Genomic DNA, 15,976 nt, shown 5'->3' on the forward strand with positions numbered 1-15,976 from the left:
TGCACACAGTAAGACGACAGATTCAGTAGGCATGTTTAGAAGCATTAGATCACGATGGAACCCACATACATCTACACATGTTTCTAGATGTTCCCTCATACATTATTCACAAGACGAAAAAGGTTATTTCACTTAAAGAAACCGTCTCTGAAGAGGTAATCTCCCTATCTTTTGATAGAATAAGGCAAAACTTGCCCTTTGATGAGAAATAAATAACTGTTCTTTCACTCTCAGGATGGAATGGGAGCAAGGCCATCTCTAGCCCATAAAAATTTGTGAAAATTAGAAAGAAGCACCCATTCCTTAAGATACTTTACTTCCATGTGTTAAATTTTGCAATAAACATACTGCAAACATATTATGTGAATGGGGACCCTTAGATATGAAGGCTTTACACAACTCATAACCTGCAAAACTGTAGGAGTGGCCCTAGATGGAAATTAAAAAGCTAGCTGCCAAGAACATGACGAGCTCAACTCCAACTTTTTTGCAAATTAGTAATCTAGAAAAGAACTCCCCCTGTTTGAGAGTTAATCTTCCCATCTTATTCTTTATCACTCAGAAATGAACATACTTGGGGATAAGACTTTCACAGTTCTAACATTTCCTTCCTGAATATTCCAAATTATCAGAAACATTTCTCCCTGAAATGTAATTTCTCCCCCTCAGCAATAAACACAGAGAGCCAATGCAGAGTCTCACCAGCATTTATGGCTCACCAGCATTTCAAAGGCAAGAGAGCTGCAGGAAAGAAAGCATGAGCAGAGGCAATCAGCTAAGCAGTCCATGAATAAAGCCCCACTATATATTCTTCTAGTAAATATAACACTGAGGAAATAACAGACCTGATCACCATTTTTTCTAAATCTAGTAAACAGAGGGACCTCCTATCTCTATTTGAAAGTATACTATTTGAAAGTATCCACTAAGAGGGTGTATGAACAAGGGGTTCCTGAATACGGATATGAGACAAAGGATAATCTTTTTTAAAACCCAATAATACTCCAGAAATTGAGTTATAAATGTTTGTTTATAGCATCTGTAAGTTATGCTTTAAAATGTCACTATGTATATCACATATACCAAAAACAAAATTTAACACACAACAGAAGAGCAGTCATTTTCTACATACACCCTGCAAGCAAACTTCAAGAACAGAGATTTTTGTACTTTTTATAAATACTATGCCCATTCTAGGAGTGTTAAATTAACAAAAATTTACATAAAGCTTTGACAAGGATATTAGATTAGAACTTTCTAAAAATGCTTTACTTTATACCAAAGTGACAGGAAAAAAGTCAAGGAGAGTATAGACTTCTCAAAAAAAAAAAAGAGTTATGTTTTACAGAAAGGATGGACTGTTTTTATTTTTATTCTGAAAATGGTAGATTTTATAGTAACTTCTAATTACCTTTGCGGCAACAGAAATTTCAGCCGCCAATTTTAAGTATTTTGTACACACCACACAAAAAACGGAGCATTAAATTTAAGGCAGTTTTATGAATTAAAGAATGATGAAATCAAAATAAGATTCCTTTTCCAAGCCTTTCCACCCACAATATTAAATTCATAGGACTAAATATAAACTTACTTGGGCTGTTAGAAAGGTATCATCTTCAGCTTCTTGAGCTTCAATTTCCTAAGTAAAAGGGTATACAATAGCTTTGCTTTACAAAACATCTGGGTAACACGAGAATGCTTTTATGCTATACCCGATTATCACTTGCCTCATGTTCTGTAGTGTCTATGATACTGTGGGTACTAAGGCAATGCTTAATAATTCAGACTATATTTTTTATGTCAACATAAAACTTAGTCACATTGATAATTAGAAAAATCTCTTTCTTGAGCCCTTCATTTATCAAGCTAGGTAGAACAAAAGTGTTCCAAGCATGAATACTAACAAATACTAACTCCCCAATCCACTGATTTTCTTAAGACATACTAACATAGTTCAAAGCACGACAAATGACCTATTTCACTTAAAGAAAAGATTTCTGAAATTATATGGTTTTAAATTAAACTTTCATAAGTAATTTCCTCACCTTTGATAATAACCAAAGAAATGCAAATTAATCTTTTTATATCTACTAACGTAGCAAAAGGAAAAAAAAAACTACCACCAGGTAATGTTGACAAGGTCATAGGAAAATTGGTACACTCATTCGCAGTGGGATAGCAAACAACTTATAACTTCAACGTCCCAAATTAAAGTAGTGGCTATTAGACACACAGAAAGCAGTCTAATAAGTTACAGTATAACACACAGACTGTAAAGTCATTATAATACGTTATGTGAAAATATTTATAGAATAAATAGCAATTTATGGCACAATAACTACTATGAAAAAATATAAACACATGTGGAAGATAATAAGCAAAAATTAAAAAGGTCCTCTTAGGTGGTAGGATTATGGGTGATTTATAAATAACTTTAAAAATACTTTTTTTGAAAATTCTGAGACTTCCACATTGAACTAGAAAAAACACTTCTTATTATTTAGTACTTAAATTTATCTGTGTCATGTTTTAAAGAAACTGGCTAAAGACCTGACTTTCGATGTCCTCTTTTTCTACATCTTCTATTGCTTCTGCCTCTATTAATTCATGAGCTCTCTTGTTCTCTTCTGCAGAAAGTAACTCCTTGGAATGCACATTTTCTTCTTCATTTTCACCAGATTCTTCAGAGTCCTTTAGTTCATCATTTCCATCTTGTTCATGTGCCTCTTGATTCTCCAATTCACAGTCCTTTTAATGGTAAGAAAATTTGGTACAACTAGACGCACAGGAGTGTAGGCTTATCCACCAAATGTTTTTTGGTAATTTACATCTCTAAATGTTTTAATTTTATCATAGTTTGACAATATTCCCAAAGTCAAAGTTCAATCATTTTACCTTACATATTAACTGTCTTCAAAAATAAAGGGGATCCAATATCAATGCCATTAAACCACACATCTGAGTTCCCAAATCTCTCACACTGAAGTTCACACTAATTGGATTGCTATCGGAGATGCTCTCAAGTTGCAGTTATTTAATATTTACCAAGTCACATCCAAGGAGCTGTCCTAGAAGATGTGGCTTCAAAGAAATGACTTGATTTCTCCAAGTGTTTGATTTTACTTCAAAGACCCTGGAAGTCTTATACATTATAACACAAAGTTTACTTCTAATTAATAATAAGGAATCCCAACTGTTACACTAATGTCTGTTCTTGAAAAATATGCAAATAATTAATTTAGTCTCTGTGAAGGAATGTCTGTTTGCCCTTCAAAGTCTATGGATACATAGTACTTCAGTGGAAACTAAGAAAAGCAGCCATCTGCGGAGTTTCCTCTTTGATTAACTGCAGAGAAAGAGGTGAAAGCAATGAACATTCCTTCCTCCTTTCCTATTCTTATAGTAAATCTAGCAGATTTAAGAAAAGACTTCTGGGTTAAAAGGGGGAAAGGGCGGGGGCATGACTATTAATCACTCATACCGGAGCTGCAGTGAGGGAAAAGAAGTTTCTGAGAGGTGGGTACAGGAAGGAACATGATTGTTTTGGAATCAGGAGTGCTTGGGGAGGAGGGCTTCTCTGTGACAGGAGCTTTGCCCAACCTCACCACGTATGAGTCGGGGAACACTCAGGATTGAAAATGGAGTAGGTGGTTGTATGACGGGAGAAGAATAGATGCAAAAAACAATCAAGGGAAGTCACTGAGGGAATTTCATCTAGTCTTCAGTGCCATTTTGACTAGTCTCCTCACTCATAAATGGAAGCAATTCCTATACTATTCACATATCTAGGAATAGGTGACATTTACCCACCACTATTGTGTAAATTCCCAAATTACCAACTCTGGGAGACAAGGAAAGTATATTCACTTAATATCTATCAAATACATCACATACGCTGATACTTCCAAGGCTGAAGAGAAATATAAAGAAGAAACTGAAAAAAAGAAGAAGAAGAAGAAACTAAAGATAAATTTAAATAGGATTTTTACAAAAAGCTCTTTTGTTCTGCTTGACATTATGAGCAGATTCATTTAAAAAGAAAAAGGCATCCTTTGCAGCACATATAAGAGACAGTACTATTATGCTGAATAGAAATATATATCTCCTCATAACATTTCAAATGACTATAACATTTTTATGAATTGAAGAGCTAAAAGAAAGTTAGACATTTGAAAATTAAAAGGTTTTTTCCCCAAGTCACAATGTTTTTCCAGCTTATGGATAATTTTTGCTTAATTATACACTCACGAATGAAGACAACTAGAGAAAATAAGAATAAAGGAACACACCTAATAGAAGATACACCACAAGGATGACAGAATACTGAGACTGAAGAGTTCTTAAAGGCTCAAACACAAACTGACTACAGGCATGCAATCATCAATTTTAATGGATCCCTGGGCATATATTTCCTAAAATTATCTGATTTCAGGGTTAACTCTTCAACCAAACATTTCTTTCTCTCTATGCCTACCCTCAAAGTGCAAGGAACAAAGTACGGGGTGTGTGGTTCTGTGCTGTGTGTGTAATATGGGGAGGGTAGAGAGCAAGGCAGTAAGAGAGATGGGTGGGTGAATGGACATGAGCTGACTTCATGGTGGAGCACACAGACATCCAGAGACGTTATGACAATGTGGACTAACTGGACATAGAAAATGGAACATATGGGGGTATAATGTACATAATTTAAGAACTCTGCTCATTAAATAATTCCTGCAAATGCCACAATGCTTAAGACCTAAATGATCAGTAAGTAGCAGATCACATTTCCTTAAAATGAAAATGAAACGAAAAAACCTCTAACTATGATTAAAAATAACTTAGTATACAGAACTGCCACAACCCCAATTAAAATTACATACTTTATTTTTCTGGCTGGTCAGTTTTGAAATACATTATCTTTTAGCCAAAAAAGACTTAGCTTATTTATCTTTAAAGGGCAAAACAAATTTCTTAATTTGATCTTTATCAAGTAGCAATACATCAGCAATTTTTTCTCTCCGTTTTAAGGACTACAGTAATCTAAATTCTGCATATTACATACAAAAGCCAAATGCAATGGGCAATGAAAAATAAATTATCAATATCCTTCATCGCAGCACCTTGTCCAGGAACTAACACGACGATTGTCCTTTAGCAGTTCCTCTGGCCTGCATCTCAGATTTCTACTTAAAGGCCTGGACAAACATTATTATTTTTAGCTTTATGTCTCATTTAACTAAAGATAAAGTTATTTCTTATATTTCTCAACTATAAGAATTAATGGGATTGACAACATTACATAAGTCTCTCTCTTTATTTTACCTACAGACTTCAGTTATCTATTGTTGAGGTAAAATGCATGAATTCATCACGCAAAATACTAGGCTCAAAATAAACATCTTAACCTAAGTAATTAACACTTTACCTTGACAAAAGAATCATCTTCCACAGAAGCATCTCCACTCAACTCATCTGCTTCCTGTTTTTTACCTGCGAAAGAAGGAAAATGGGCTAACAACCGATCCATTATGACTTCAAGAGCAAAGAAACATTCAGAGACTTTTACCCCGCAGTATTAGTCTCCACGCCCAAATCATCTAACAAAGCTAATAACAACTGCTTATAAACCAGCCAGTCACAGCTGTCCCCAACTGAAAAGCTTTATTAATAATGTCATGCTGTTTCACTAAAATAAACTGTACAAATAATTAGTCTTCCACACAAACTCATCATCTAACTGACTTGACATGTATGATCCATTTTTCTTTACACCATTAAAATCCTCTATCCTCAATTGTCCCAGAAGTAGCAACACCTTTCAACAGTATTCTGTTTATATAACCAGACATCTGATAGCTATTTTCAAGATTCATATCCCCCACAAAACCTCTCCTAAGTTCTCCTCTTCAAAAAGCTTTCTCTGAAATACAATCCTCACACTTGAATCTACACCTTACAACCCATCAGTTCATTATACATTGCCTTGTACTCTCAAGTACATCTTGCTTCACCATTTTAGAAAATAAATTCCTTAAGTACAGTGATTGCTTTTATGCTTATTTTATATTTCTCCAAAGGCCTAAATATAAACAGTGCTGGGCACTTAACATAATGAGTGATTTAAATGATTTAAAGCAACTAGAAATTACTTTAGACTGAAAACTGTTACTAGCTTCCAGACAGACTACAGGCCTCCCCAACCCAACCCTCATCTTCGAAACTTTGCAAATTGGTAGTTGAAACATTAAAAATGTTCTCCACATCAAAAAAAAAGTTTTCCACAGAGCCAATGTTAAAAGTTTATGTTTTCAGGCTAGTCCACAAAAACCTACTTTTAATAACCCATAATGTATCAGAAATGCTGTAAAAAACACAGCTGCTGAACCTTTAGTATCAAAAAAAATGTTTCTTTAATTCATTTATTTTGAAATGTGAATGGATGTTCTTTCCTGAGGCCAACTAATAAAGTTTTCCCTTGGTCTAAAACAGGAACTGCCATGTATCCATCTGAAGCTTCCACAACTCCCAGCGTAGAGGCTAAAGCTGCGAGGTAATGGCAAAAAAAAGTTGGGACACCTCCCTTAACCTAGTCTCCTCACTAGCCCCTGTCTTTCATCTACTTCCAGTTCAAAACCCTTTCCTCGAACGAGGGATAAAAAAAGAAACCAGATCCCGCTCCTTCCAGGCATGAAAAAACAAGATTAAGAGTGGAGATTTTTCTTTTACCCACTGAGGTCAGAGAGCTTGCTTGCCCCTGTCCCTGAGGGGCTGTGTGTGGTGTTCACTTCCTGTGTAGAATGCAGTGTTTGCATTTTAAGGAAAATAGAAATTAGAAGTTACTAGAAGGGCAACAACTAAGAAAGCCTGTTCATCAGGAAGTGTTTATTAATCTACTAAAAAAAAATAGTAAGTAAAGATGCTCCTTCCCTGAAAAAGAAAAAAGTATCAGATGAGAAAGAGCTCACTAAATTCTTCTATCACATTCTGAGAGAGAAAGTTCCATAATACAAAAACCTTCAAGATGCTGTCTTTTGGGAGAAATAAGCCTTTTAAAAATACAGGATTCTGCCCCCTAACCTACCCACCATAAACCCTTAAGAGTAGAGCTTTGGGGAGAATTCCCTCAGATCTTTTGTAAATAATGTCTTCTCCTTACAACTATAAACTGCTTTACAATTTGCAAAGCACTTAAAAAAAAACCCAACTGATTTTTCCAGGGACAGGTAATCATAATTTTACAAAAGGGAAAATGAGCCTGAGAGGTTAAATAGCTTGCCCAAATGACGTTGTCAGAACTGGAAGCCAAGGTTTCTCATTTCCCATCCTAAATTCTTTCCACTACATCTTACTATGACCTACTTAAAAGACATTATTCTAGTAAGGAGTGGTTAATTAACTCAATTTAAAGATACTGTCTTTGAAAGGACAGCCCTCAGCATAAGGACAAACTATGTACACTCCATGGTGAATTTCACTTGCATGAGCTTACTTAAAGGAAAGTCAAATTACATTATAGCAACAAAAACACCACCAGCAGTCACTACCACTGCCTGAGTGGCTCCTGTGGTCCAGGCACTAGGATAAATGCATCACACATTAATGTATTTATTTATTTTTATCCTCATAACTACTCAAACTATTATTCCCATTTTGCAAAAGAGGAAACTGATGCTGAAAAGTTAATCAGATTACCAAGCTAGTGAAAGCAGTGCTTCAACTGAAACCTACGCCAATTCCCCCTCCTCAAAACCTAGCTCCAATGTGCCAGTTTTAAAGACGTTCTTTTAGTGTAAACAGAGGCTCTAAAAGCCACATCTATAAAATTTTAAAATGAGAGACTCACAGAGATTACAGAACTTGTCCCATGACAAAGGCAATAAGAGGCGGAGGTACACAAGAAGGCCCACCTTTGCCCTCTCTTACTGTTTTTAATAGCTGTATCCCATGAAAGCACTGGACATTTAATGTGTCATCCTCTTGGAAACATAAAAACCACAAGCACAGGATTTTCAAACATAGTGGTAAAACTGTAGCAATAACCTAATAGGCACACAGTATTTAAGAAACTGAAATTTTACACACTAGCTTTGACTCCTTGCACAGTCTGTAACTCTGGGCTTGTTTTACACATGTTGAATTAGAAACTTTATTGTAATTTCTTCCTTTATGAAAAAAGTATTATCCCTTCCCCATACAAAATATAACTCACATTTGAAAAAGCTATGATGCTCAGTATTCACCCCAGAACCTAGTACCATGCTATACAATGAGCAGGTACTCAAGCATTACATATTTCCTGGCTGATAACGGAGTAAGTTCTAGGGTGGACGTTAGTAGTAAACAAGGTCTGGATTTCTACTCGGCCCTCACTGGGACAAAGGTAAGAAGTGACATGCCAGTCAAACCAGCATCGGGTACAACCCCATCCCATCAGAAAGAACTGTAAACTCCAACTTTAATGACGCTACAAAGTAAATCTACAGATTCCTAACTTTTATGATGTCACAGAAGAGAAATAACTTGAAAGAAGAACCAAATCCCCCTTCAATTCCAACAAGCAACACCACCTTGGACACAGTTTTGCACAGTCAATAACCATTTCTGTCCCCATCTCCCATTTGAGCCTGTGCTATCAAAGCTCCTTCAGCAAATTACTCAACTGATCTTTCATCCCTCAGGGAACCTGGGATGTGCCATAGAAATGTGAACTGGTCCAAAGGAAAGCAGCATAACAAGGATGAGGGAGCTAACTCAACATTTAATGGAGACTGAAGCCTCACTTTAATGCTTTGAGGAAAAAAACTAGAAAATAAATTGAGCAGCAAAGATAGTCTGAATAACAAAACAAAAAAAGGAAGCAAAATTAACATATCTTAAACTATTATTGTAGTAACATATGGCTATTTTAAAATTACATAAAGTATACTGCAATGTTCTTGTCATGATTTTAGAGTCTAAAGTAAAATGGCAAAGTAAAAATGTATACACCAAGGAAGACGATGTTAGAAACAGCTCCTTATTCAAGCAACATGGATTTGTATAGGTCCACAGATCCTTAATGAAACTGCTGGGGCCACACATGTTTCAGAATTCAGAAATTTCAGATTTTAAGAGTACAATGGTGTATATACTATTTATTAATTTAAACCTCCCAGCGGCTTCTGGAACAGCATCTCTCAATCAATCACAGAAATATTTGTGCAATGAAATATATCCATATTCACATCAAATGGGATAAAACAACATTGTAAATAGCCTCATGTTTACCACCAAACTAAAGAAAAAACTTTCTGTTTTCAGAACTTTTCTATTTCAGAATTATCAACAAAAGATTCTGGATCGTAAATTGGTTTTCTCCTCCAACAGCAAACTGGTCTTTATAAGGGTTTGCAACTTTCCTTTCCAAGTTCAGAAATACTTCCAAAACAAAAACAAAGAAAAATCCACTTAAGTAAACATTAAAGTAATTTTGCCCAAAAACTTGGTGGCTGAGTAACTTTTCCTCTTAAACATTTACATAAGCTATGAAATATAGAAAATGTTCAGTCACAAAACTTCTATTGGAGAAGAGAGGGGAAGATTTAGAGCATAAGCCTAACCAAAAACATTAATGTTTCCAGCAAAAAGTTCTCCCTAGGTGCACGCAGTATTCTTAACAGAATAATACACTATGCCTTGTGTTAATTGTTTGTACATGTCTTAACCTCTCTTCAATTAAACTGATATTTTACTAACAAAATCATTTTTCTAAAAGGCCTTGTACATTGTCTTAAACATAGCAGTCATCCAACATCATTTTATAATTTTTTAAAAATCTACACTAAAGATAATTCACACTCATTATACTAAATCTGAAAATATCAGAAGTACATTTTTAAAAATCTCAACTTTGTCATCTAGAGACAACCAAACTAAACACACACACACACAGATTTTAACAGGTAGTAAAAATGTAACTGGGTTCTTAATGGGTTACTTTTCCATTCTGTCAGTAAAAAGAGAATACTACTGATTAACCCTCAGCACTGTTGTGAGAAGCAAAGCAATATGAACGTTTTTTGAAGACTGTAAAGTATGTAAAACAATTTTCAAAGTGACGGGCAGAAAGAAAGATTAGTGAAAATGATGCTACATTTCAAGTAACTCTAGTTGCATGAGATTCAGCTGGGGAACTTTTAGAACATACTAACGCCTGGGTCTCCAACAGAGCAACCAAAACCAACTCTCAGGGGGCAGGAGCCTGGTATGTGCGTTCTTCAAAACCGAGATGACTCCAATGGAGAGCAGACTGAGAACCGCCAGGACGACTGAGCAGAACTAGAGTCAGAGTGAGCAGAACAGAAGACGGAGGTTATTGTTTCCAGGCTCTCTAGACTGGAGAAAACTTAAGCTCTATCTACTTTTAACCAGACATCATGTATGCTGTAAGCCTATTTTAGCCATTGAAAAGGAAACAAAAATTTTTTTTAAAATCCTTTAACAAAAACCTTAAACATAAACATAAGTGTAAAAGTACATGCACATGTATGTGCACACCTTAGATCAACAAGATGTTATCTGTGATAAATCCAGGGTGGTGGAATTATGAGCAATTTTCGCTTTTTTGTACTTTTCTGGTTATCCAATTTTTAAAATGAAACCATTTCACTTTTATAATCTGGAAAACAGTACTGTAAGCCATAATGCAAACGACTATTCCAGGGTACCAGGACTGCCACGTAAGGCTAACTCAGGCTGTGGAGTTTATGATGTGAATGGTTAACTCCTGGAATTGCATGATACTGAGGCGCTTTTATTGTAATATGTGAGAATTATAGTATAGTTGATTAATAAGTAAATTCTACCCTTAAACTCTTTAGCCATTGTTCAACATCTTCATTAAAAGTCATTTCTCATGCCACCAACAAAGAATAATGGTTCCTCTTTCCTCTAATTCCTGGACAATTCACACTTTATTTTACACGAGTTCATTAAGAGGAGATAGTCTGAAGTCCTCTCCCCTAATTCAGAATGCCTAGAAGATGACCGACTTGGCAGAAGCACACCATCTGAAATTACTAGAAAACTGTACCTATCTCTCCACCTGGATCTTTGACACACTCTGTATTTGCTATAATAAAATAGCTGAAAAAAGTACATAAGTCCTTTGATGATAAACATAATGCATTATATACAACTGCAAAAGGCAAACACAGGCTTTAATGGCTGAGGTAAAAGGCTCTGATTTCGTGAAATGAAAATGACATACACGGCTTCTGAGGCTGGACAATACTCCAGCAAAAGTTATGAGGCTTTCCAACACAGCAACAACGGGGTGAGGAATAAAAGGACACTGCAATGATTCACGTGTTCTAAAAGTAAATATACTTCCCATATCAGGGTTTAAGGAGAAGGTACTAGTGCTGTGGAGAAAGGCACCTTAAAAAGAAAGACTGTTTGGAAGACAGTGAAGACTATTAATCTCTGATATATGTGATTCCCACAAAGAAATATGCATTAAAATAAGTGCCAAAAGAGATATTTTTAAAAGCAATTGCTAAGAAAGCCATCAAATGAACCTCAGTATTCATTCAACAAATATTTTCTGAGTATCTATTATGTGCCAAGCACTATGCTAGGCATTACAGAGATTACTGTGAATAAAAGATTATGTCCTCACCCTCCCAAAGCTGCTAGCTAGTAAGTACCCCAAAACATCTGACAACTCAGTCTCCAAAGCCCTTTTCAATGCCAGTTCTCAGTAAAGCCTACTTAACATCCAAACCTACTGCAGTCAGAAAAAGGCAAGAGTTACAGTACATTATGGCAGCATATTATATTAAAGGCAGTTTATGTGGCTGATTACTAAATTCTCATTTGACATACAAATTTTAGAAAGCTTTCCACAATAAACATGGTTACATCGTCTGTAATATTTTCCACACAAAATTAGGCATTAGATGGTTAGATAAACGTATAAGCCCAAATTATACTTGTTTCGATAGGGGGAAAATCAGATTTTATAGAGCACTTTGAATCTTTTTAAAGCCTGCATGTATTGCAAACAAGTTTCACCATCAGTAATACTGCATTATACATAATTCTGAATACTGTACTGATTAACCACATAAAAAGCTTTTGCGAAAGTTTAAAGGGGACTCTAAAAGTTGAAAATCCAAAAGAATATGATATGCCATTGTTAGGTGAATCAAAAGAAACTTTAAATCTATAATCTCTAAAACAAGCTAATGAGGTGTTAGTTCTACCTGTTTAACTGCTTTCTTACCACACACCCAAATAATATGACAGTAAGTCTCACTGATGAAGCTTTCTTCTAGGTTACTTATTAAAAAGTTCATAGCAAATGGTGTAAAAAGACTCAGATGGGAGACCCAATCTAAGCTACAAACTGTTTCACCCGATTAACTGCATGCAAACGGATTTCATAAATATGTCGATTACAGATATTAGAATCCACTATAACATTATCAACATTTACTACAAGTTTCTACTTGTAATAACTGCATTTTAAAAATATTTCACAGTATACTTAAGAACGCAGATTCCTTTTCCTCTAATCTATCTAAACAACCATTTTCATACACAAAATTCTATAAATACTGACCCTGCATTATAAGAGAATGAACTTAATATTTCACCTAAGTAATTTTTCCAGACCCATGAAGCTTCTCTCTTGCTTTCTTAACAGCATTTCACTTTTATTTGCTACATTAAGATTACCATAAGAATTATTTATTTTCCTGACAAGCTGCTATATGATGCGTCCTGCTGGTGTCCACATGACTGCCTCTAAGTAATCCCTTTCTTTGCTCTTTTCCTTGTCTAATCATCTGTGCTAACGAACATCTATACTGACTGAGGACCTATGAGCTTTCCGGTTCCTTTCTTATACATCTATTTTAGTTGAACAGAAAGCATTTTTATTCTGGCTCCTGGATATATATGATTATTAAATTTCAGAGCTAAGAGAGCCTTACAGACATCTAACAAAATTTCCAATTTTATAAAAAACAAAACAGACCCATTGAAGGAAAAATTATATGACCAAGGTGAGATTATTTTCAAGGGAGATACTGCTAAGTGAAATGAGGTTTGGCAAAAAGAACGTAAAGTAGCAATTCAGCAACTAGACTGAAAAACTGAGATCACACTAAAATGTTTAATTTCTGAAATCCTTGATTCTAAAAATCTGTTAATTATTGATATTTTTAAAAGTTTCCCTATTCAAATTTGATTTCTAAAAATTAATTTTAAACTTAATTTAAAATTTAAAAAAACCTTATTTATAAGCATCTTAGTGGTCAATTAATTCAAACTAGATTCTTAGTTTAGGATTTACATTACGTTCTTTCTAATTCATAGGATTTTCAGAACAATGATAAGTGGAATTCAAGGAGACAGGAGCTATCTATCATGCACGTCCCAGAACAAGTCTCATGAAACACTCGGTACTAGCCTGCCACAGACAAATGATTAAATGTTACAACTTGTAACTAAAGACTACAATGACACCTTAACATAAGAGTTACGGAAAAATAAAGTTCAAGTATCCTTATAATTCATATAAAAGAAAAAATTAACATGTTGACTATATATATAATATATACATATAAATTTCTAAAATTACTATCAGCTCAAATAATTTGGGACTATAATACACAGCACCTGTCAAACCATCACAATGTGCTAAATAATGACATGAACGAAAATCACTGTAAGAAACATGGTTAATTCCTGATGTACTTTATTTCTGAATTTTTTATGCTTCCTCATTTTGAAACATCCTCTGGTTTGCCAGCAGAGGCTTCTCAAAACACAGGGAGATGTATCTATCCGAGTGAAACAAATGTATCTCTCAGAGAGATACACTGAGTCAGAGTTAAATTAAAAGCCACAGATCTTCAAGATAACTTTGTTACTCTTCTAAACTCTATTTCCACCTCGCCATTCCCATCCAACCCAGGAAATGCTTCTGGGCCCTTTTCAATTTCCTTTGGCAGAAATAAGGGACTCTTGCAAACCGACAGACTCAATTGATGGCATCAAGATCTGCCTGGTCCTGAGACCCACACAGATTGCTTAAGATCAAATTTTAATATTCCCTTCTTTTCAAGGTTGATCCATTCAACCATTTCACTGTAATTGCAGTCTGGTCCACAGCAGATAGAGTAGCACTTGCACCGCTTAAAACAATAAAGGAAGGTAGATTTTTTAAATGCTGCAGCTGTCTATGACACACTCTACATGAAATTTGTAGGTAGGTACCAGAATCCAGATACCCACCATCATGTCCACCCTCAGCCACTGTCCTTATGCAAGGGAGGGAGACATTTCTAATTATTCAAGTGAAGATTTCACTTACCAGAACCTTCTAAAAAATCTAAGTCCCATTTATATTGTCAAAATGCTAATTTAAAACCATTTTTACCTATTCACTAAATCACCATATCCTGGAAATATATTCTGGCCTAGTTTAAAAGTTATGAAATCAAAATCTTTAACATATCCCTACAACTTAAAACCTCTTTTTAGCTAATTAATCATGGATTTTTCCCTACCTTGTTAGTATGATTGGTGAGGTCTTTTGGAATTTCACTGAAAATTAGAATGTATAATGGCATAAACGCAAATTAAGTTCACCAAGTCAAACAAAATACTAAACATAAAGGTTATAGAATTTTAATTTACTAGAGAAAAACAGCAAGGAGCCAAGGTGAAAGATTTGGTAGGAATTCCATCAATACTCTGCCAATTGTGGGGCAAGGTAGACATGTATGAAACTGAATTTTATTCTTCAGGGCTTCACACTATGAAGGAAGAAACATTAGGAAACTTTGTAATTTTTTCGGAAGCAATAAAGAACTGGTCTCACTTTCAGGTCAGCTTCAGCCAAATCTTAAGGGCTACAAGTCACCCAGAGCCTGGCAAAAGTAACTTTTCTTCCTTGACCCAAGAAGGCAGAGTGCCAGAGGGAAATAGCAAAGAGTAGCACTATATAAACAGGGCAAGTGGCACAAGAGCAGAGGCAAGTTATATAACCAAAATATATTTTAAAATATGTTCATAACTCGTAACAACCTTTGCCTTTGGTTGGTTTCTTGTTTGGAGTATCAGTTGAAACAGTTAATTCAATATTATCTGGATCGCCTCCTTCCTCTTCAATAGCCTACATTAGAAAGAGAAGTTAATATGCTACACAATCTATCTAAACTTATTTTATAAAAACGAAATAAAAAAATTAGCAAACCTCAAGCCTCAAGACATTAGAATTGCCAGTCATTTCATAAACCGACTTCAAAAAAGAGCAATTAAACTACACGAAGGAGAGAAACTTTCGGGGGGAAATACCATTAGGTATCACATCACAAGGAGTTTTAAATTCTACCGAGTCGAGATCATTACATATCACATACTGTATTATCAGACTGAACAAAAGTCTAAATATTCTCGATTGCAGAAAAGTTGCTAGCTACGGAAGTAAATAACTAAAAGGAGCTTTCCTAATTTCTATAATGCAAACTTCTTTCTCCTCTACTACCATTCCAACGCTCACTCAAATAAACCAGAAAGATAATCAGGGATGAAAAAGCAGATTATTGCGCTGATGCAAAAACTGAAAACCCAGCGGAAAACAAACCCTCTCTCTAACCCACCCATCGACTCCTACCACCAATGCCCCCCCAAGATGGGGAGGAAACGGTTGGGCACAATTAAACGGTAACTTCGCAGAAGTCAGCAAAGTAACCAGTCCCTCCAGGCCGAGAAATGCACGCGCTCACCATCGCTAAAGGCAGGGGGACCCAACGCCTCCCGGGTCTCCACGATCGCCCTTGGGAGGTCCCGCCGGCCGGCCGCAGCCCTCGCAGCCAGGCGGGGACGGCCCGGGGGAGGCAGGGAGCGCTCGGCCGCGGCGGCCGGTCCCGGGCGGCTCGCGGGCCCCTGGCAGGCCGGGTCCGGCGCGCGGGGGCAGGGGCGCCGCGGGAGGGTCCACGCC

At 35.9% G+C, this 15,976-nt stretch overlaps 1 protein-coding gene across 2 annotated transcripts in view; it reads right to left on the bottom strand.

The window, feature by feature from the left end:
• Nucleotides 1-15,976, bottom strand: part of SLTM (SAFB like transcription modulator) — a 42,918-nt gene that overhangs the window by 26,109 nt on the left and 833 nt on the right. For both annotated transcript variants that reach the window (XM_046652636.1, XM_046652635.1), the window contains exons 2-5: nt 15,061-15,148; nt 5,408-5,472; nt 2,551-2,748; nt 1,592-1,639 (exon numbers count right to left, since the gene is read on the bottom strand). In XM_046652636.1, coding sequence (XP_046508592.1) covers nt 1,592-1,639; nt 2,551-2,748; nt 5,408-5,472; nt 15,061-15,148 — 399 coding nt within the window. The remainder of the gene's footprint in view (nt 1-1,591; nt 1,640-2,550; nt 2,749-5,407; nt 5,473-15,060; nt 15,149-15,976) is intronic.

The sequence above is a fragment of the Equus quagga genome, chromosome 2 (genome assembly GCF_021613505.1).
Source record: "Equus quagga isolate Etosha38 chromosome 2, UCLA_HA_Equagga_1.0, whole genome shotgun sequence".
Classification (NCBI taxonomy): Eukaryota; Metazoa; Chordata; class Mammalia; order Perissodactyla; family Equidae; genus Equus; species Equus quagga.